General features: G+C 41.2%; 1 protein-coding gene across 1 annotated transcript in view; it reads left to right on the top strand.

Annotated features, from left to right (window-relative positions):
• The window catches only part of LOC145414031 (uncharacterized), a 182,201-nt gene that overhangs the window by 37,118 nt on the left and 120,389 nt on the right, over positions 1-24,694 (top strand). The window contains exons 9-14 of the mRNA XM_080283597.1: positions 5,229-5,354; positions 8,289-8,462; positions 10,285-10,457; positions 12,583-12,714; positions 18,303-18,430; positions 20,675-20,802. Coding sequence (XP_080139723.1) covers positions 5,229-5,354; positions 8,289-8,462; positions 10,285-10,457; positions 12,583-12,714; positions 18,303-18,430; positions 20,675-20,802 — 861 coding nt within the window. The remainder of the gene's footprint in view (positions 1-5,228; positions 5,355-8,288; positions 8,463-10,284; positions 10,458-12,582; positions 12,715-18,302; positions 18,431-20,674; positions 20,803-24,694) is intronic.

The following is a 24,694-nucleotide window of genomic DNA, read 5'->3' as shown; positions in this document are numbered from 1 at the left end:
ATATAAACCTTCACCGGCTCAATCCGATTGGAGTGCCGTAATTACTCACTAAATCACCAGGTGCCAAAATTTGGTTATATGGTTACCACCTAGTGTAGTAAATGGTTTCCTGGTTTACAGGAAACCATTTGGCATGTCATTCAGTGTAGAGTCACCCACAGGCAGAAGGAAGAGGAAAGAATGAAGGAAAGAAAGACACAAGAGGGAGTGTAAAGTCACCCGTAGGCAGAAGGACAAGGAAGAAATGAAAGAAAGAAAGACAGAAGAGGATGATGATGATATTATTATTATTATTATTATCTATCTATCTATCTATTGCCAGACGCCTCAATCCCGTTTGGGGTGGCCACAAACAAATCGCCTCCAAGTCGCCCTGTCCCCCGCCATTTCACTGCCCTGCTCCCAAGTCACACACCCCTCTCTCATATACCTCTCCACCCCATCCCTCCATCTCAACCTCAGCCTCCCCCTCCCCCTTCCCCCCTCCACCTCACTCACATACACTCTCTTCATCAGTCTTTCACCCTCCATCCTCTCCACATGGCCAAACCACCTCAGTGTGTTCCTCATAACGCTTCCTATCACATTATTATTATTATTATTTTTAGTTTTATTATTATTTGTCATATGTGAGAAAGGATAAAGACAAGATTGTGAATTGGATATATGACAATGAGTCTGAAGATAGGATGATGTGTAGTAAGCCAACAAAGTGGGTGGATATGGCAAAGGAATAATAATAAAAATAGTGGTAGGTGGGGGCACTCACCATCCACTCACTCAATGTAATGCTGCTCTTGGGTGTCTGGCCTTTCCTCTTCTCTGTCCCTCTTTATTTCCATCCTATTCTATCTTTCTCTTCTTCATTCTTTCCTCATTCTTCTGCCTGTGGGTGACTTTACACTGAGTGTCAAGCCAAATGGTTTCTTGTACACCAGGAATCCATTTACTATGCTGGGTGGTAACCATATAACCAGATTTTAGTTCCAGGTGGTTTTGTGGGTAATTACAGCGCTCCAGCCGGATTGAGCCCATGAAGGTTTATGTCCAAGGGATGGTTGGGGTTTATTGCTCATGTAATGCCATTCAGGAATTAATGAAGCTGGTCACTCTCATCTTAAATGTCAGGACCAACTTGCCTAGCCCCGGGCTTCTACGCTTCTCATGGGGAAACGCAGGAGTGGATGATGGATAGATGGATAGATTTTTATTGTGATGATGAATGAATGGAAAAAAATTATTATTATTATTTTATTATTATTATTATTATTATTATTGTTATTATTGTCATCATCATCATCATCATCTAATCCTGTGTTACCCCATGAGGAGTGTAGGAACCCAGGGCTAGGCAAGTTAGTCCTGACACTTAAGATAAGAGTGTACAGTCTCACTCATTCCTGAATGGTATTACATGAACAATAAACCCCAACCACTCCATGAATATAAACCGACACAGACTCAATCCAGCTGGAGCGCCTTAGTTACCCATTGAGCCACCAGGTACCATAATTTGGTCATATGATTACCGCCCAGCACAGTACATGGTTTCCTGGTGTACAGGAAACTATTTGGCTTGTCACTCAGTGTAGAGTCACCCATAGACAAAAAGGAGGAGGAAAGAAAGAAGGAAGGATGGACATACAAGGAAGGATAGAAATATGGAAGGAGGAGGGAAAAGGGCAGCCACCCAAGAGCAGCACTATATTGAATGAGTGGATGGTGAGCACCCCTACCTACCACTGATTTTATTATTATTCCTTTGCCATATCCATCCACCTTGTTGGCTTACTACACATCATCCTATCTTCAGACTCATGATCATATGACCATACCATCTAAGCACAGTCTTCTACCCTGTTACATGATAGAGACTTCCTTACTCTTTGTTCTTTTAGAATCATGAATTATCTTAGTCTATCAGCTGTATGTAAACCACCCACATTCCTTAACAGTTCCATTTCCACTGCTCATACTAACTTTTCACACTCATGCCATTACAAAGTTTCACACCCATATATTAATGTGGATACTGTAACTAACACACGTTCATTCCACTTGCAGCCTTGTTACTCAGTCTTCATTCCTGCTAAGACTCTGATAACACAGTGAAGCAGTACCTTATGTATCAAGTTTTTCTTGTACCTGGCATGCCAAAATTCGGTACTGTTGCTGTAACGAGGCAGTTGTTGTTTTAGTAGATGTTGTTGTGATCCCAGCCTCATCTGGACATGAACCCAGCCAGTGTCAGGCTGAAGTTACCCTTGACTCAGGCTGACGTTGCCCTTCTCCTGCTATCCACCATCTCCCTTGCAAGAGATATGGATGGAACTGAGTAATGTTTGTAAAACAGAGCAACAGAGCTGCATGGTGTTATTGGTGCCACTGTGTTAAGGCCCCCCCTCCAGCACCTCAGGAAGAGTACATTATTTCTTTATTCTAGGCTGTTAAAATAGAAATACATTTCCTGTGTATATCGGTGAAATTTACTGTTGTCATGCTACCCGTCTAAACCCCATAGCATAACTGAACATAACTGACAAGGAAAGCTCATCACTATAGGACTGTATTAATGAGAGAGGGCAGTGTTTGGAAACTCCCTGTACCATTGTGTGCAGATGATACCGTGTTGTTAAGTGAAGACGAAGGGGAGCTGCAAGGCATGGTGAATGCGTTTGGGAGCATGTGTTAGAAACAGAATCTAAAGGTGAATGTAGGGAAGAATAAAGTTATGGTCTTCGAGAGAAATGAAGTCAGTGAATGGACAGTGAGGTTGGATGAGGAGGAAATGGAAAATGTGAGTGCATTGAAGTACATGGGTAATGTGATGAGTAAGGATGGAAGTTTAGAGGGTGAAGTGCTTGAAAGGGTACGACAAGGAAGAAAGGTTGCTGGTTCTTTGAAAGCAATGATAAAAAAGCAGGGAAGTGAGCATGGTTTGGCCATGTGGAGAGGATGGAGAGCAAAAGACTTACGAGGAGAGTGTATGTGAGTGAAGTGGAGGGGGGGAGGGGAGAGGAGGTCAAGGATGAGATGGAGGGATGGAGTGGAGAGGTATGTGAGTGAGGGGAGTGTGAGCTGGGAACAGGGCAGTGAAATGGCGGGAGACAGAGCGACATGGAGGCAATTTGTGTGTGGCCACCCCTTACGGAATTAACCCGTCATGTCCCGACCACTTTCGCACACGACCATTTTTGGATTTTTTTTTTTTTTTTGCTAAAACCTCCGCTTTTGGTGAGAAACATCGAAAATTCATAGAGAAATTGCTCACCTGAGGTTTAAAATACTCGATACAGGTAGGAGTACCTCCTTACCTTACAGAGTTTTCTATCAGGCAGGCTCCAAAGAAAACGAGTTCTATGGGAGGATAACTATTCCACACCACTCCTAAACGGTATTTATTTATTCATTTGGTACGAATTTATATGTAGTATGAGAGTATATTGGTTTTCAAACAGTAATATAGGCATTATAAGCATTGTTTCACTCACTAACTCATCACCATTCCTGACCTTCTTTTGCCACATTACCTGATCATCATTTCTGACTATTTCTTCCTTTAATGCTATGTAAACTTTGCCCTCCACATTGTCATCGATTGGGGAATCACTCTGGCCCTGAATGTCTTTATTGGCCAGGTCACTGGTAACAGGTGAATTGCTGAGACAAAGGCATGTGGGGGCGGGGGGGAGGTTTTGCGGTGTAAGGCATTGTCCCTGCTTGGCATCTTGTAGAGGAATAGAGGAAGGTGTCCCGTGTATACGTACGAAAAATCACGTGCGAAAATTGAAAATTGTGCAACTTACGGACCTTGCAATTGCAAAACGTACCAGTACGTCGACGGGACTGGCAAATGCAAAATGTTCCAACGTACCCATACGTCGACGGGACGTCTCGGGTTAAGGCATCTGGCAATAGATAGATAGATTATTGAAGTGAGTGTTGGCTTTGCAATCTTCGAGAATGAGCCACAAATCATCTTGAATTCTGAAGAACTTGCATGTTCCGAGTGAAGTGGAGATAATGGAAACCTCTAGTATGTCATGGCTGAGCAGAGGAAATTGCTGGAGATGACTGTTAGTTGAGTCCCTCCTGAGTCTCTGGTACTTTGGGTTGCATTGTTGAAACTGAGAGCATGAATGTGTGGACAAGCCATAAATTTTTTGCACTAATTTGTTAAGCATATGATGATGCTGAAATGTGGCTGACATTTCTGTATCATTGTTGACAACCATCTTTGATGTGGGATGAAGGCTGATCATATTTAAAAATCACTGATGTTCTGTAAATTCCCATAAAAAATTAGGGGTTTCTTATACCTCCATTTTCTCAGTTTTAGCAATATCCCATGACCAGACTGAAGGATTATGATTATGATATCAGTAATGATTTACTGATTACACAACTTGGAAATGATGTATGTATTAATGCAGAATGGTTTAGAAATTCACTTCAGTTTTATGCGTGAGCTGCACTGTTGTTTTATTGCAGTGCTTGGTACAGTACCCAGTATATTCTGTGAAAAAGATTGGGAATAGTTTTATATAGAGTACTTTTCTTTGGTAATTGCTGTACTGCAATTTGAAAGAATTACCTTAGTAATACCCTTCGGTGGTGGACTTTTGAAGTGTAGTACTAATGCATGTCGTTACTGTTGTGTGTAAGTCTATCAGCTTAGATGCCTCTTACTGTGGGTGGGTTAACAACTTTATCCTTTGGATCCACTTTGTTTATTATCCAGGGTAATACTGTATCAGATTATTTTAGTCAGCTTAGGCTCTTCAGGCTGAAAGGGTTAGAAGCATTCCTTTTTACTCCTTCAATTCCAGTGGTGGGCCTTTTATTTTATTTTGATTGTCACCAAGCAGTTTTATTCAGTTCAGGAGATACACCTTGGGTTGATGAAGTCAAAATAGTTCATTCAGTTTCCCCCATCAAGACATTTATTATTACCATCTTAACTTTAGTTTTCAGGTAATATTAACAGAAGTAACAGTACTGTATGATACAGTACTGCTTCATGCATTTTCACTCACATCATCACAGCACTACTGTACTTTAAACTCCCTTAAACTTATCACAGTTCTATACCAGCACATTGTAACATTGGCCCTCACACAGGTTAGACCACCTATTTGCCATATCAGTATACTGTACACCCACCACAAATACCAGTACAGCACATTTCACTCACACATCACTCCACCACCATATGGCCACAATTACAGCTACGTCTGGTGGAGTCACGATCACTGAGTGTGGAGTATCGACAGGCAGGAGGGGTCAACGATCCCAACCGCCCCCCTGTTTTGGTTGTACGGCCATGGAACACCAAGGAGATTTGTTACATCAATGTAATTACACCACAAATGCCGATAAAAGAAAATTTTAATATGCTTTGATGTGTGGCTTCTGTGTGCTAGTTTTTGAGAGTGTGTTTTCCATCTGGCTTATGTAAGAAAAAAATCCTTTTTTTTTTTTTTTTTTTTTTTTTTCCAGTACAACCATGAGGTGGTACTCTGTCAGTTCTTGTGCTAATTTTCTCCTCAAATCATATTTCAAGGGAAGTGAAACATGTCTCATAGTTGTCTTCTTGTATTATCTGCACTGTATTTTATTTTTTGTTAGCTTTGTTTAACATCCTCATGTTTTTGTTGAGTAAGATCTATTCGATATGCCTAATATTCTGTTTAGTACATAATTTCTTTTTTTTTCAAGAATATATCCTTTGTATAAACCCTGCTCAGATCTGCTTGCTGTCTCGTGATTCTGTGTAAATGTACCCGTTTTGTATATTATTCACTGTACAGTATCTGTATTGTTTCTTGCTTTATTTTGATTTTATTGTTTTCTGTTTATACTTGATATATGCAGTACAACTTCAGATGTATGGTAGTTTTCTGTTCATAATCAAATTTTAGGTATGGTAAGGGATATACGCTCCCAAATTGATAGCGTATGAATACTGTGAAAGCGTGTAAAGTATGGTATAGTACAGGTCTTTTTGCCTAGCCAACAGTCCGTAATTACATTCTTTGATTCGAAAGTCATGGAAGTATCTTAAAGCAAGAAGAGCAAATTCCTTCGCACAAGTGCAGTGGAAATAAGCAATGTCAGAACAGAGTTTTTGTAACTGGCTTGCTTGAAAAATTCAACTTTTCCCAAAGTTTAGAAAATGCAGATCTCTTCATTTTGAGATGCCCGGACATGTTGCATTTAAGAAACTGAAAGGCATAGACAGGGGAAATACAGACTGAAGAAGATAGTTCCAGAGTTGACCTCTTGCATATATGAATAACTGAGTGTCGGTTAATTCTTGCATTAGAGAGTTGAACAGAAAAGGGATGAGAGTGTAATATGAGATGTGTGCTGTGCACCTGCCATAATGGTGGAGACTGCAAGCAGACAGATCAGAAGTGGCAGTGACCATTGAGGTAATAACAGAAAAGAGATAAAGGTGCAACAATTTTACATAGAGAAAGGTTGAAGGGAGTCAGTCAGAGGAAGGGAGTTGAGACAAAAAGCTTTTAACTCCACCCTGTTTAGAAGAACTGTGTATGGGAAGTGACCCTGCCCTGCCCAATGGGGTAGAAACAAATAAGTCGACAACTGTACCAGGGTAAAGAAGTTGTGTATTGGCTTAGCACACTTGATTTCGTGGAAGTGGATTTTGCAAGGGAGGTAATGTGAGCTTTCCACAGTAGGTCCTGAGAGAACAAAATCCCAAAGGTACTGAGAAATGACAAAAAACTAAGCTTTATGTTGCTGAATATTAAAGGATTCTCCTGCAGAAGATTTTGACAGTGCAAAAGATGTAGGAACTGAGTTTGGGATGCATTAAAAACTTTTTTTTTTTTTTTTTTTTTTTTTTTTTTTTTTTTTTTACCATTGTCAGGGATATGAGCTGAGAAATCAGGTGTGCCATAGGCTTATCCCCTGACTGCTGAAATTACTGCTGTGATGAGTGCTGTTAGATGGATAGGGATGTGAATGATATGATTATAAGTGGGTAGGGTTAGATGTGCAGCTCATATCATTGATGAAAAGAAACAAGAGAGTTGGTGACCTGACAGAATCCTGAGGAACACCTCTTTTGATAGCTCAGGTAGAAGAACAGTGGTCATCTGCAACAGTAGCTTGATCATGACCAAAAAGGAAGCTAGAGATAAAGGGACAGATAAAAGAATGGAAACTGTAAGACAGTAGTTTGTAAATTAGTGGTTTGTGCCAGACTTGGTCAAAAGCCATGGAGATGTGAAGTGGAATGGTATAGCTTTCTCCAAGGTTCCAAAAGGGGGATGACAAAGAATCAGAAAGGAAGATGAGAAGGTTGCCAATGGAGTGTCCCTGGCAGAACCCATACTGTCAGTCAGAAAGTTTAGGAGGCACTTCAAAAATGTGCAAGGTTGCAGATCTCCATCTGTGCTTCATGACCACAGTAAACTGAATGGAAATTTTCTAAAATTTAGAGAACCTCAGGATAAATTATCACAAGTTTGTTATTGTTACAGCATGTTCCTTTTAAGTTTTGGCTTTGTGGAGACAACAGCCTTCAGTTGCACTACATTTGTGCGCAAAGTGATGCTCAGAGATTTTGCCCTTCTTCCTTTCACCTCTTGAATGTGTTATCATTATTTTGTTCTTTCCGTCACATACAATTTTGTTCAGCTGAGAAAATGCATATCGAATTGGAGACTTGTGAGCCTACATCAAAATTTTCACTTCAAGAAGTCTTTCCTGAGCCAATTGAAATACTGTAATGATGGTAGCAAGAATGACTCAGAAAAGTTATCATCATTGTGAAGAGGTACAGGTGCTGATAATGTTCATGGGGAGAAAAGCTGTATTTGTATAGTTTAATATCATAATCTCTGCTTTACAAGCAAGTCTACATATAAGTAGTAGTATTAACTTTATTTATATGAAAAGCATGTCATATTCTGTACAGTATTATTAGACTTGTTTTAGAATATTGTGGTACATGTTTTGTATAGCAGTATGTACAGTATTTAGTTTTGTAATACTGGTAAATTTTATCAGTATATTTTACTTTCGCATATAGTGTTGCTTGCTACAACTGTCTAGAGTATTATTTTGATGCTTCACATGCTGAATACCATATCAGAGTGCTGTATTTTATTTAATTGTTTTAGCATCATTTGTTATCAGTCTATGCTGCAAGGTTATGGGAAACATTTATTATCTGACACAGTTCTTCCACATTTAGTATGGTCTTTAACTACTGTTTCATTTTATTACCTCTAATCTTTTCTTTATACCTCTTTCAGTTAGCACTACCTGGTGAGAGAATACTGAGTTTTGGCTCAGGGGAAACAAGACTTAATATGACCAACAAGCTTCTTGTCATCCCAGGCACTGAGGGCAATGTCTCAATAGTGTCCTCACTCCTGTTTGATGCACCACTGTATTGGCAGCTGCCCCATGGCTTTATGAGAGATAAGGTTAGTTTTCAAGGGTTATATTCTTATCAGTTTAGGAGGCTTCCTAACACTTTGTAATTTATTTTTTCCATGCTTCACCATAATTGTTTTTCTTTATGTTATTTATATATTAATATTGATATAGATTGGACAGGATCTTATTAATGTGCCATGTACGTAAGTAGACTCTTAAGGAAGCATTCAGGTCAAGGAAGCTTCCTTAGCTAATTAGAATACAGGCCCAGGTGTTTGTAGCTGATTGATTCTTTGATGTAGACTTGGAAACTTGTACCTAGATTTGGTAGAATAGTCTGCCATCTTGCCAGCAGATGATATACACTCACAGATTAGACAGTCATCATCACTTGCATCATCTTGATCCTGTTACCCAGAAGTAAATGGGATGGGCAGGATCTGGAAATGGGAAAAGGAAAGCAGGGAACACTTCAGTTAAACTCAGTACTTTTATATAGTATAATTTACTTCATGTTATTATAAATCTGCCATATTTTTCCTAATTTTCCAGATATTGTAACCTGCAAACAGCATCACCCACAGCTTATTCAGCTAGTGTTTTATTGCAACTAAGCTTCCCATGTCCCTGGAAACCACATAAGCAGGTCCCTTTACTGCATTTTTAATTAAGCAGATGTGTTACCCAGATCTCTAATCTGGTTGCTGCTTTCCCACTAAGAACCATATATAACACCAACTTGACTCCTAATGTGCTTTTTATGGACATAACTACACAGAGGTAGTAGTAGCATTAGTAGTATACTATTACAGGAACCTTAGTCTGACTAGATGAGCTGACCCATCAACTGCAGACAGGCAATGGCCCATGGAGGGCTGTCCCATGCAGCGAACCGATATTCCCTCATGGTGGACAGCACCTTGCCATATTGAGTGGATGATGTTTGTCACCACCTGCACAGAGATTGTTGTTATTGAGTAATCTTGGTCTGTCTGGTCAAGGAGACCCATCAACCACAGGCAAGCAACGACCTCAGCAGGACCGTTCCATGCATTGAACCGATGTTCCCATACGGTAGACTACACTTTGCTGCAGTGAGACATGGGAGGAGTGGAGGTTTGGTTCCTGGATGGATGCTGCATTTGTATCTCCACCCACTTGACACCAACACCACAGTAGGCTCCACATCACTCCTGTTAATTGGCCATATGGTTACCACCAAGTATACTAAATGATTTCCTGGGTTACAAGAAACCATTAGGCTTGTTATTGTTAAGGCAGCACTAAGTCAGTTGAGTGGATGATGGGCATTCCCACCTATCACTGTCTGCACAGAGGTAAAACAGACATAAGACAGTGACCTTGAAGAGGCTCAAAATAATTAATAGTCACTTTTTGTGTTGACCAAGTTGCTAGCCAGACTGATGCTTTCCGACTAAGAACCATGTGATCCCAAATTGCCAACTGATATGCTTCATAAGGACATGCCCTCCTACACAGAGATAAAACAGACATATGACTGCTATTAAGGACATTTAAAACAATAAATGCTTTTGCAAAAGGCATCACTGTGTGACTGATTTGGAACATCTTCGAATTTACCACTAATATCAGCCTGCTTTCATGGTGACAGTGCTGCATACATGGTCAGTGATCCATGTTTAGGTCATTTGTGTAAGATGAATAGTGTACACAGAAAAAATGTAAGGTCAGGATCAACTTATATGTTTCTTGAAAGGATAAAGAGCAGATATCATGGGTCACATCTGTTACATTGTTTTGGGGGAAGTAAGGCACACTGTTCTGTGTAATTTACAAAAAATGACTGTACACTTGAAAAAGACTAATAATTATTTTTTCACCTTCCAGGTTCGGTCATACAATGGCTTTCTTAAGTTCCGGATCCACAGTTCGGGTGGCACCAGGAAATTCCCACCCCAAATTCTTCAGACATACCCACTGGTTTCCCTTCAGGGTAACTGGCGCCTTGTACTGGAATATTACCCTCCTGAAATATCACCTGATGGCAGATATGAAGTTAGGTGAGACTGCTGTACAGATACTGAATTTATAATTGACTGACTCTTATAATGTAGCTCTTGGATTGTCATATCCTGTTCCTATTATTGTGGATGTAAAAGACAGAAGGGTATACCCCAAGTGCAGTAAATCATCATATTAAAGAGGTACAGTAAATGGAAATGAAGAGTAGAGTGGCTCAGTTAGAGAAGGTGGCCCCTACTAGGAAGGTTTTTATACAAAATAAGAACTGAAGACAGAGGTTGCAAGTAGATGGTCTGAGGATATGAGAGTATTCACATCAAAACATGAGTGTGAAACCAGTATGACATAGCCTGAAGTGCAGTAGGAATGGAGAATGTGCATCAGTGGTATGGTTTTAGAGAGAGAAGGAAGTGTGGAAGGCCAAAAAGAAGGTGAATAGATATATGAGAATGAGATATTAAGCTAAGAAAAAGGTAAATGTATACAGACAGACATGAATCTCAAACACAGCCTCATATTCTCTCTTTGCCAATCACTCCCATTGGAGAGGTAACCCCAAATTCTGGGATTCATTCATTCATTCATCAGCTAGTCCAGTGTTGTCCCATGAGAAATGTATGAGCCCAGTGCTAGGCTAGTAGGTCCTGACATTTAAGTTGAGAATTACCAGCCTTACTCATCCCTGAGTGGCATTACGTGAGCAATAAGCCCCAACCACCACTAGGATATAAATCTGCACAGGCTCAATCTGATTGTAATGCTTTAATTGCCCATGAAAACACCAGGCGCCATAATTTGGTTGTATTGTTACCACTCAGCATAGTAAATGGTTTCCTGGTGTATAGGAAACCATGTGGCATGTCAGTGTAGAGTCACCCATAGACAGAAGGAAGAGTTAAGGATGAGGGAAAGAATGGCAGAAGAGGAAGGAAGGAAGAGAGAGGAAAGGGCAGGCACCTGAGAGCGGCATTACATCGAGTGAGTGGATGGTGAGTGCCTCTTACCTTTTCTGAACATTTAAAACATCAGTATAAAAACATCCCAAAATTTGATGCCTCGAAAATACTCACAGGCACTGCCTATGGACAGCAGCAGGAGTCACTGAAAACAGTCAATAAACAATTCATTACAATAATAATGAATTATACTAGCTCAAGCCACCACCTTAACGGTCGGAAACATGGGAAAACCTCAAAAAACTTAACACAATTCGCTTTAAGAATCGGAACAGGATGTACGGGACCACAGATATAGGCCACTTCCACCAAGAAGCAACAGTGCTCCCATTTAAGAACACAGAAATATGAAAAGTACACAGTTCATTTCCTTAGCAAGAGACTTAATCCCACCCATGTAACTTTATGGTGGACCACCCCTACTGCAAAAGAATAGAAAATGAACAACTTCCTAACACTTCCTCCCCCACCCACCAGTACACTTCACAGTCATATACTGTACACAACCTCAGATCCACCACAGCCATTCAAAATGTTCAGCCAGATAGCATCCTTCATGAACCCTCACCAGATATTCATCCCTCAGAAAGTATTGTTCTCATACCAGAGAGACATGTGCACAGCTAACCAAACTACGATACAGCCATCCCCATTCCTTGCATCATTACCAACAGACAATGCAACACTGAAGCAATCCATGGAGATGTCATAGCAGTGCAGCTTGCACACTGCAGCACACTTACTCACCTCATGCACCACACTGTCTTAACACAGATAATCCTTTAATATAACCCCAGCAAAAGATCTTTGGGGGTCCTCATTTGAAGTAGTGGGTTTCCTGCAGTCCACTGGGTTCATGATTAAATGAACCTGAGTAAAAACAGCAATAGCAGTCCATTCATCCCAAGGAATTTTTTTTTTTTTGACTAATTTTTTTGTAATTGGGCTACACTACTTGGGCTGATTAAGTTAAAAAGTATTTCCATAACTTAAACTCTTTCTGCAAAAGGACATATACATGTGTTCTCCCTTATTCTGGCTGCTACCAAACCATAGTATTCTTCTTAAAGAGATCCTTTTGGGTGAGTGTGTTTTCATCTTAAAGAGCTCCTTGTGTGTGTGTTAAATGTTCATCTTAAAGAGATCCTTTTGGGTGAGTGTGTTGAATGTTCATTTCTTTTTTATTGATATTCTGTGGTGCTTTCAGGCTCCATGAAGATTACTGGCGCATAAAGGATGATCCCTCAAGTGTAACTCGGGACACGATGATGATTGCACTCCAAAATCTTCAGCACATCCTCATTCGTGCCACAGATGCAGCTGATCCCACTCATGCTTCGTGAGTAGAGTAAAGTACCACCAGGAGTAGTCTGTAGCACCAGTCAAATAGGATGATACTCCCAAGGTGGATGGAAAGCTGATGATAGGGAGAGCTGGAGCTTCTGTTTCATCAGCCCTCAGGACTAGCTTCTGACCATCACCCTTTGCTGAACTTTTTCATTGTTTCAGAAACACAGAGAGTAGGCCAGCATGCTCTCCAATACAGATCCCTCGAACTGTCAGCACCAAACTACATGCACATTACGCACTGCACTTTCTATTCAAAAATGGCATCTCAACACCAAGCCTCAGAGTCCCTGGGGGGAGGACCATAAAAGTCCCCACCACCAGCCCCTCTCCTGGTGAGGACCAAGCAAGATGCCTGGAACCACTGTCTGACTCACTTCTTCTTCATTTCTGCAACATTTGTGGCATTTCCTCGAACTCGCTCTCTTTGCTGAACGCCATCTCTCCTCTAAACCTCACCTTCTCTTGTTCACAGAGACTTGACTGAGACGACTGATAGCAAACCCTTCTCTGTATCCTCTTACTTTCTCTATACTCATTTCAAAACCGAAGGTGGCTCTTATGTATGTGTATGCAACAATATATCTTGCTCTTGTGAATTCTCTACTCTCTAGCTTCAGGTGTCCTGTCATTCTCAGTCAAAATATATCTGTGCTATTTATTTATTTATTCCCTAATTGTACTGACTATGAAGAAATCTTCAGCTGTCTTCTAAGATGGAACACATCTTATCAGTTTCTTCTTCCTCCGAAATCTCCATTCTAGGTGATTTCAGTGTTCACCACCACCTTTGGCTCACCACTCCTTTCACTGATCCATCTGGTGAACAGGCCTACATCTGTTTTATCCTTAGTGACCTAGAGCAGCTTGTACAGCATCCTACCTATATCCCTGACCACCTTGGGGTTCCTGACAACTAATCTTTCTCCTTAAGCTGTTAATCTTTTCTGTCCATTGGGCTCCTCCAATCACAACCTTATCACCATAACCTGTCTTACTGCCCAAGTAAGGCCTGTGGACCCTCCCAAGAAGTGGTAGCTGTGGCGCTTTGGAGCTTCTGATTGGGAGTCCCTCAGGTAGTACTTCCTTGATTTTCTGTGAAATGATTATTGCTTCCATGGCCAAGAACCATTTGAGTGTGCCATGCACATTACAGGGTTATTCTCTCGGTCAAGGAGGGATACATTCCTTTCTGTGACTAATGAAGAAAGAATTTGGTTTGGTCATGCTTGTTCTAATGCCGTCCACATGGAGAGAGCCTACAAAAGGTACTGGAGCCAACCCACCCCTGAGTCTTATCTAGTTTTTGTTTCTGGCTGGAGTAGTGCTAAGTCTGTCCTTCACTTTGCTGAAAGTAATTTCATTTGTACTAAATGCTCTGAACTCTGCAACTGTAATTCTTACCCCTCCTTCTGACACCTTGCCAGACACATTTCTGACAACTCTGCCTCACTATCCTTCCCCCCCTTTTTCCACCCTGATGGCTCTGTAGTTATTTCTTCTACTGATAAAGCAGAACTCTTCACTCAGACTTTCTCCTCCAGTTCCACCGTAGACAATTCCCATGCTGTTCCTCCACCACTTCCACTCTCTGACTTCTTCATGACGGACTTTAAAATTTCTACAGTTGATGTATTTTCAGCCATCACTGGCCTCAGTACTAACAAGCATATGGGCCTGTTGGGGTCCCACCTGTTATTCTCAAGAACTGTGCATCTCTGCTTGTGCCCTGCCTGGGGAAATTCTTTCACCTTTGTCTGTCAACTTGTTCCTTTCCTTCTTGCTGGAAGGTTGCTCTCATTCAGCCTGTCCCAATAAGGGGTGACCATTCCCAGCCGTCTTACTATGGCCCAGTTGCCTTAACATCCTGTATTTCTAAAGTTTTTTAATCTATTCATAACCAAACAAATTTAAATAACCATTCCTATCACAACCTTCTTTCTGATTGTCAGTACGGGTTCCACCAGGGAATCTCCGCTGACAATCTTCTCACCTACCTTCCAGACTCCTGGTATCCCTCTTTTTGGGGCTTTGGCAAAAACTTTGCCTTTGCGCTTGACATCTCAAAGGCTTTTGATCGAGTCTGGCTTGAATCTTTAATTTCCAAACTACCCCCTTACGGTTCCTATTCTTCTATCTGTGCCTTCATCTCTAGTTTCCTTTCTGGTCATTCTGTAGCTGCTGTTGTACATAGCCACCATTCTTCTCCAAGAACTATTAATAGTGGTGTTCCCCAGGTGTCTGACCTGGCACCAACTCTCTTCCTTCTATTCATTAGGGACCTGAGCTGTACATCTAACCCTTTCCACTCATATGCTGATGACTTCTTTCTTCACCTTTAATTTCCAAACTACCCTCGTACGTTCCTATTCTTCTATCTGTGCCTTCATCTTTGGTTTCCTTTCTGGTCATTCAGCATCTACTGTTGTACATAGCCACCATTCTTCTCCAAGAGCTATCAGTAGTGGTGTTCCTCAGGTCTCTGTCCTATCACCAACTCTCTTCCTTCTATTCATCAATGACCTTCTGAGCTGTACATCTAACCTTTACACTCATACGCTGATGACTTCTCCCTTCACCTTTCCATTCGCATCCCGCAGCATCCATCTCAGCAGTTAATTCAACAAACAAGTGATGAGGCTATTGGATGCCTGATGTCTGACTTGGCTCCCATCTCTGATTAGGGTAAAAGTAATCCTCTTATTTTTGATGCTTCAAAAACTCAGTTCTTACATCTTTCAACCCATCAAAATCTTCTTCATGAGTATCCTCTAATTTTTTTTAATATCCAGTTCAATCCTGCATCATCTTTATTCATATTTAAGGTTTCATTCTCTCAGGATTAATATTGGAAAGACCACATTAGCCCTCCTGTAAAATCTGCTTCCAAGAGAGTAGGTAAAGTCTGTGCAGTGTATCACCCTGCCTTCTTTAACCCCTGCACAGTTGTTGACTTTATACACAAGTAGTCATTCGCCTCTTTGTAAAGTACAACTCTCATGTTTGAGGAGGCTCCCCATAAACAGCTCTTCTTAACAAGGTGGAGTCAAAGGCTTTTCATCTCATTAACTTTGCTCCTCTTACTGATACTCTTCAGCCTCTGTCTCTGCATCATACTGTTGCATGTTTGTCTCTCTTTTTTTTTTTTGCTACTTCAGTAGTCACTACTCCTCTGAACTGTCTACTTGCATCCCTCCACAGCTACTGTGGGTGCATAGCACCCTTCTAGCAATAAACTCTCATGTCATTTCTGTCCATCTTTAATGCAAGAGTTAACCATTACCCCCAGTCCTTTATTTATAGAACAGGTCAGCTCTGGAACTGTCTTCCTCTGTCTGTATTTCCTACTGCCTATGACCTCCAGTCTTTCAAACACGGTGTGTCCAGGCATCTCAGAATGACCAGATCTTGAATTTTGCTCTCTGTTATCTTGTTTTTGTTTTTACTTGGAGGGAACAATCTTGTGGAATTCTAGCCATTAGTTTCTTTTTACTTGCATTAAAAAAAAAAAAAAAAAAAAAAGAGCTACTTGAGTATTTGTTAAAAATCTAACATTCCACCCAATATTACCCCATTTGAGCCGTAGGGGCCAGTGTTTTAAGGTTTAAAAATATTTATCAAGAGGACTCTATTAAAAGTATAGGATGTCTCCACGTAAGATGTTACATAACTCTATCACTGCCATGGGATGTTTTTTTGAACCATACCCCCATGCCTATGTCAAGGATGTTTTCCATGTGTTAAAATAGCACTTTTTTTTTTTTTTTTTTTTTTTTTTTTGTGAAAGTATAGAACTGTGTCTGGTGCACCTGTCTAGAGCAGTAATAACCCCAGATTCACTCATTTCCAGTCATATCTGTGGAAAGGTTTGCCAATCTTGATTTTAAAAATCCCCATTTGGGGGTATTTTTCTTTATGCAGTTGTTTGGGCAACATTAGAGATAAAAATATGCAATAAATGTCATTTGAAAGGTAAATGTATTTATTATACTAAGGAAGGATTTTAATGATCATGTTATATGAAGCCATTTCCCCACAATATTCCCCTGAAAAGTGATAGTAACTGCAACAGCACCAGAGATTTACGAGTAGATTTATGTGCACTTTATTACATGTAATGACAAAGTATTCCGCCATTATGAAAATGAGTAACACTGTTCACAAATATCTAAGCAGTATGCACATGAAAAGAAAGTGTCATGTATCATATATACCTGTACAAGGTGCCACTGAAAAGTTCCTGAAATTTGAAACCAGGATGGAAACCACCCGTCATATGGTGTGTGAATGTTAGGTAGCAGTGCACGCACCCTTTGTTTGTTAGTGTGTCAACTGGTGCTGTGCAGGGTGGATGCATTTGCTGCATGTGTGTTTTTTTATTATTGTGTTTGGGTTAGTTTGCAAATTTTGCAATCTCAAAATATGGAAGGCGTGAAAGAACAACGTGTGTGCATCAAGTTTCATGTGAACCTTGGGAATAATGCGACAGAAACTCATAAAATGTTAAAACAAGCATTTGGTGACAGTGTTTTGGGGGTTACATAAACCAACGATTGGTTTAAGCATTTTAAAAACAAACGAACACCAACAGATGACGATGCACATTCTGGTCACCTTTCCACCAGTTCAACTCCTGGCATTGTGGCCAGAATTCGTGCAACCATCCTCGAAGATCACAGGACAATCCACAGTGTTTATGACATTGCTAGCCTGTCTTATGGAACTTGCCAGCTCATTTTTCCTGTCGACATAAGGCGAAAACATCCAGACAAGTGGTGGGCAAACAAATCGATGTTTCACCATGACAGTGCACCAGTGCACGCAGCCCTTGTTATTCAGCAGTTTTTGGCATAAAAAACATTCCACTTGTCCCCACCCCTTGTGTTCACCAGATTTAGCCCTCTGTGATTTTTTTCCTCTTTCCAAAAATGAGAATCCAGCTGAAAGGACTAAGATTTGACAACGTTGAGGAGATCCAGGAGGAAATTTCAGAAAGTCATGAACAAGTTGAGCTCAAGGACTTCCAGAACGCGTTCCATTCATGGGAGACGCACTGGGATCAATGTCTGCACACCGAAGGAGACTACTTTGAAGAGGACAGTGGTGATTAGGACTTGACATGGTTTTTTTTTTCCTTCTTTAGTCAAATTTTGGGAACTTCTGGGTTGTACCTTGTACAGTATATCTGTGTATCATATATATATTTATAGACAGACACTTCAGTCTCATTAGGGGTGGCCACAAACAAATTGCCTCTAAGTCACCCTGTCCCCTGCCATTTCACTGCTGTCCCCCCAGCTCACACCCCTCTCTTTCATATACCTCTTGACTCTATCCCTTCATCGCATCCTCAGTCTCCCCCTCCCTCTCCTCCCCTCCACCTCACTCATGTACACATTCCATGTTAGTCTCTCGCTCTTCGTCCTCTCCTCATGGGCAAGATACCTTAGTAAATAGAAATGAAATATTAGTATTGTACCTTTTTCGAAGTTTGTTGTTCCTCATTTACCTAATTTCAAGTTTCTCAGGAAGCACATAGTTAAATCTCACCCTTACTTCATTATGTCATCCACTGTGCAGCCTTCGTGATGTAACGATGGACATAGCAACTGAAGGCTCTCCTGTATCCTCTCGCGTGGCTGTAGGAGTAGAGCAGTGCGTATGTCCACCCGCATATATGGGGACTTCATGCCAGAACCCTAATGTTGGTAAGTGCAGTTTTGTACACAAATGATTGTAATAAAATTCCAGTAATACTAAGCCATCATTATCATCATCATTGTCATCATCATCACTCATTGTCATCATCATCATCATCATCATCATCATCATCATCATCATCATCATCATCACACTGTAGTAGTTAGTGAATGGCTACTATCAGCCTGTGAGATATTTCATTACCATGAGAGTGAGAACAGTGTCAACATGCACCTAACCACAGTATGTACATATCGGTAGTAATTCTCAAAGTGATAGCACAAGAAGCCTTTGCACCTTGTGTTTTTTTTTTTATGACTGCTACTGGAACCTAAGGCAGGAGACAGTAGTCTTATGCCCAAGTTCATAAGTGCTACAGAGATGCAAAATCAAAGGGGCCCTAATATGGGGCTTCATTAAAGTCTGTGCAGTGTATCACCTTGTTTCCAAACATCCATTTCAGTCAGCTAATGGACAGGGCCACTTAGAGATGCTTCCACATCGAAAAATACAATGGGGGTACCACATCCCTTCACCAGAAAAAGTTTCCTGTACCTTACACCCATCATTTACAGGAAACAGAGAGTACTGTACATGGATAATGTTCTTTTTCCCATATCCTTGGGGAGTAGCATATAAATAAGGGAAATCCCTATTCAGGGAAGCAGTTGTGTGCAGTGGCTCATCTGTACTATAAAAGCAGCTGTGCTTATATATCTGCATGTGTGTGTGTGTGTTTATCTAGTTGTGATATACAGAAAATGAGCTATGCTCATGGGGTCCCATCTCTGTTTCTTGATAAGTCAGATTTTGCTTTGAACTCATTTAAGTTTTTAGACTGGACGATCTCTTTGTCCAGGCTGTTCCACAGGTCTGTGCATCTATATGGAAAACTGTAATTCTTAATATCCTTGAAGAAACTTGGCCCTTTTAGTTTCATTCTGTGTCCTCTTGTTACTCTTCCATCCCATACAAACAGATCTCCTCTGTCAATTTTTTCTACTCCCATCTTGGCCCTGAGCACTGCAGTCATGTTGCCCCTCTCTCTCTCCTTTCTTCTAAGAAAGGCAGGTCTAGTTTTTCAGCCTTTCCCTGTATGACAGATCTGCCAGGCTAGGGACCATCTTGGTTGCTGTTCTTTGCATTTTCTCAATCATGTTTATATCTTTCTTTCTGTGTGCAGACCACACTACTGCCACGTATTCCAGCCTGGAGTGGATCATGGTCACTATCAATTTTTTCATCATCTCCTCATCCATGTAATGAAATGCTATTCTTATGTTAGTCAAAAGATTATACATCTCTTTAACTATCTTGTTAATGTGTTTTTTGGGTGACAAATTATCCAGGACCATCACTCCCAAGTCCTTCTCTTCTCTCACTTTTGTGATTAGTTCATTACTCATCAAATAATTCAGTGATGGTTTCTTGGTACTTTTACCTGTTTCCAATATTTTCCATTGTTTTGTGTTGAATTTCATTTCCCACATCCAGCTCCAATCATGAATCCTATCCAAGTCCTCTTGCAGCATTTTACAGTCCTCTTCATCTTCTACTCTCCTCATGATCTTTGCATTGTCAGCAAACAGACTTGCATAATTGTGTGTGTGGGTGTGGGTGTGGGTGTGGGTGTTGGTGTGTGGATGGGTGAGTGGAAACTTGCAAGCCATGGTGTTAGTAGAGGTTGGTGAGCATATTGATGAGGTAGGTTGTTCAGCTGGCAGGTGATGACACTGTTGTAGAGTAATCCTGGTCTGTCTGGTCAAGCAGACTTGCCAACCGCAGGCAAGTAACCACCCCAGCAGTTCCATCCCATATATTGAACTAATGTTCTCTTGTGGCAGATAGCACCTCACTACAACAAGGCATAGGAAAGAATTTAGTTCTTGGATGTACACTCCATTTGCATCTCTGCATACAGTTAACATGAGCACCATAGTAGGCTCCACATTACCCTGTTATTGTATTTGATTATATGGTTACCACCCACTGTTGTAACTGGTTTCCTGGGTTACTAGAAATCCCCATTTCCATAGGGAAAATAGGTATAAGGGGAAAAAATAGGTCCATAAGTTGAAATCTGTCAAAGCAGGAACAGGTTTTGGGGGGTAAATAGGTAGTTGGGAGGCTGACTCCTAGGGGTTGTAGTTGGAACAGGTTAACATGGAAGTTCCCAATAGAAACTGGTGGTTTCTGTCAAGCCAGTATATAGTGCAAAATTGTCACTTCAGAGTTTATCATTGTCATTTCAGGTCACTATCGATGGTACAAGCCCAACTTCATCCAGTCAACCATCATCATTGACCTGGTGGGAGATTCCCGACCATGTCAATGTAATGGACGTTCTGAGACATGCGACTCAGAGACTGGCATATGCCAGGTGAGAAGTGTAACTCTAGTAGCTTTATTTTTTGAATTACGAGTATGTGAATAAACAACCAGTTTTTTTCAGTTATCAGTCTTCTAACATACTGTATTTAAATACAGCACTTAAGAGAACTTTTCACTCTTTTCATTATTTGTATGGAGCAGGCCTATTACAGCAAAGCATTTTGGCTAAAGATGTATTATATATGCTAAATGGTCCTAACTGATTCCAGTGAGTGTTGTTTATCAAGTATCTTGCTCGCATAATGTAACAAGGCCTGAGAGGCCATATATACAAGTTTTATCTTGTTTACTTCCTAATTTCCAGTTTAGTTCAGTTCATATTGCATATGTGTATTAACACATAAATAGAAGATATCTCCTGTGCTGGTACTTTTGAAAACTATTATTGTACTGCATAACTGTGAAGTATAATTGTGTAAATGTTGATATACATGAGAGTACAGCATGCCCTCGTTTTGTGATGAGGATGCTTTTGAACAAGTCCATCGCATAATATCGTATACAGGTGATTTATAACATGTGCTCAGTGGGGAAATGATTTTAGCCAAGGGTCACCCACTCAGCAAAGTCTAAAAATAAGTTTCCAACTCACCCAAACTGGTTGTTATTTCGCTTCAGCGAACTTCACTTGCTGATTACTACCAAAAATTAGTTGAAAAGTTTGTTTTCAGCTCACCTAAACTGGTAGTTATTTTGCTTCACTTCACTTCGGTTCTTGCATGAACTCTTAACACCAAACTGCTGATCTATCACTGACACTAACACACCTGATAGTGACCAAGTTCAAAGTCATCTTGAAGCAAACAAATGACTGTAGGCTTGTGTGTCGGCAATTGTATACAAGGTCTATCCAAAAAGAAACTGAACTTTTTAAATAGCGCCCCAATTCGTTTTCATTTTCATTTCGTTTTCATTTTTAAAGGCTCCAACATGTTTGCATGTGTCGGCCTTGGTCACCTAATGGCGGCTTTCCACGCTGCACGATCCATTGCAGCCTCCCTGTTTAGTCCCTTAACCCTGAGGTCACACTTAATGACCTCGTCCCATGTCTTTCTCGGTCTACCCCTCATAACCCCACCCCCAATATTAACACTTCTCACCTTCCTCACTCAATTATCATCCCCCATCCTCTCCACATGTCCAAACATTCTCAATCTACCTCTCTTCATCACAACACCAATACACTCCAGTCACATCCTACCTCTCAACTCCTCCATTGCAAACCCAGCCTCTCCAGGCCTTGGACGCAGGGATGCACTGCACATCCACCTAATCATTGTCATTTCTGTATGTCTAAGCCGGTGAATATCTTCCTCCTTCACTGCCCAGGTCTCACTACCATACAGCATTACACTCTTAATACATGCTGCATACAAAGACCCCTTAGCACGTAGAGAGAGTCCTCTCAATGTCAGGAGAGGCAACAGCTCCCTGAACTTCTTCCAACCACTTCTCACCCTAGCCACAGAGGTAGCTCCAGCCCCACCTCCAGCACACAACATGTCTCCCAAATAACAAAACTCTTCCACACACTCAAGAGATTCACCAGCAAGTTCAATCCTTTCACGTCTGACAATCTCCACCTGCTCACCCCGACACGCCGTATACATAAAATCAGCATTATCTCGCAGTCTACCTCTGATACCACTACATCTCTTATGCACCCATTTATCACACACACCGCACAAGATGGAATTACTTCCCTCGCCCTTGTGGCAAACTATACATTTTTTTTTTTTTTCTTTTTTTTTTTTTTTTTTTAATGTGTCCGACTCTGGGCAAAGGCTTCAGGGCCTATATCTCGGGGGCAGTAGCCTATCCCAAGGCCCAGTAGTCCTCCTACACCTCCACATGTCACCACTTCGGCGCTAACACCCACCGTCCATATTGAATACATGCTAGGGCTGTCTCATACAGGACTGGTGTATTGGTATTAACGGGGGTATTTTTACGACATGTCGGCGGGTCATCTGGTAGATCAGGAAAGTCTGCTTCTATGAAATTCAAATCCTTAAACTGTTCCCTGCCCCAGCCGGGATTCGAACCTGGGTCCATCAGGACTGCAGGCCGCCTCTCTACCGATTCAGCCACCGCCTCCCCCTCGTCTTTGACAGTACCACCACCAACCCTAGATATCATCACTTTTGTTTTATCTGCATTTACCCTTAAACCCTTGTGCCCAATACCATCTCTCCACTTCCTAAACCTTTCCTCCGCCTCCCTTTCATTTTCTGCAATCAACACCAAATCATCAGCATACAACAACTCCCACGGGAGTCCGTTTCTAAAGTCACGTGAAAGGGCTTCAAGTACCATGATAAACAAAATGGGACTCAAGACTGACCTCTGATGCATACCAACATTCACGGAAAACTCATCACTCAAATCTCCATTCACTCTTACCTGGGTGTGAGCACCCATATACATAGCCATAACCACTCTAACCAGCCACTCCTCCAAGCCAAGCTTTCTCATTGCTCACTTCACCACCTCTCTAGGGACTCTGTCAAAGGCCTTTTCCAAATCAACAAAAACAAAATAAAGATCCCTTCTCCTACCAATACATTTTTCCTGAAGCTGTCAAACAATGAATATGGCATCAGTGTTCCCCCTACCTGGCATAAACCCAAACTGCATCTCATCAATATTCACTCTTTCTCTAATCATACCTTCTAAAACTCTCTCCATTACCTTCATTATCTGATCGAAAAGCTTTATACCTGTACCTCTATAATTCCTCTTTCCAGGGCATCACTCTTCCCTTTATACACATTTACAATTACACTCTTCAGCCAATCATCTGGGACAACACACTCATAAATAATCCTGTTTATCAGGTCAGTGACTAAACTCACCCCTATATCGCCTGAGGCCTTCAACATTTCGGCAGTCAACCCAGACACACCTGCTGCCTTCCCCACCCTCATCCTGCCTATTGCCTCACTAACAGTAGCAGTATCAATCAAAGGCCAAGGGCCAGACACTGGATCTGCTGGCTCCAAACCTTCCCTGTCCCAGTCAAACTCCTCATTCAACAACCGGTTATAATGCTCTCTCCATGCATCTTTAATATCCTCACTTTTCACTACTACCCTTCCTTCATCATTCTTCACACACTGCTCACCTATAATATCCCGATTATCCCTCTTCACTTGACCTGCCACCCTAAATATCATATTTTTCTTTTCCCCATGATTAAGGTTATCAAGTAATAGTCTCTGTGACTCAGACTTTGCCCTGTATACCTCTCTTCTAGCCCTACGCTTGGCAGCCAAATATTCCTCTTTGCTACCACCCTTCTTCCATTCCCGGAAAAGCCTTCTTTTCTCCTTAACTGCAGCTTCTACACCCGCATCCCACCATCAAGTTACTTTATGTCTTGGTGGTCCTCTTGTCCAACCGCATGTTACATCAGTAACTCTCAAGAAACTATTCTTGAGGGCTCTGTACTGTTCATTAACGCCTCTGTCTACAGCTCCCTGTTCAGCCACCACTCTCCTCAACTCGCTGTAGAAGGCATCCCTTGCTACTTGGTTTTTCAGCTTCCATATTTTCCTCTTAGGTACATAAGTCCTCTTTTTCATCACTTGTTCTTTAAGCACCATATCACAAATCAATAGTTTGTGCTGCTGCACACACTCCTCACTTCCTGTAACTTTAACATCCCTCACTAACCTCCTGTCAGCCCTCCTAACCAGAAAATAATCTATCTGACTGCTATTTTCCCCAGACTCATACGTAATTAACCTACTGTCTCTTCCTAAAATATGTGTTGCACACAATCATGTCCGTTGCCTCCCCAAACTCGAGTATCCTTTTTCCTTCTGCATTCCTTAGACCATACGCACATCCCCCATGCACTCCTTCATAACCTTGTGCTG

This window comes from Coenobita brevimanus, chromosome 98 (genome assembly GCF_032717465.1).
Source record: "Coenobita brevimanus isolate Jiangsu-jjx chromosome 98, ASM3271746v2, whole genome shotgun sequence".
Taxonomy (NCBI): Eukaryota; Metazoa; Arthropoda; class Malacostraca; order Decapoda; family Coenobitidae; genus Coenobita; species Coenobita brevimanus.
This window is presented reverse-complemented; position numbering and strand designations above follow the sequence as displayed.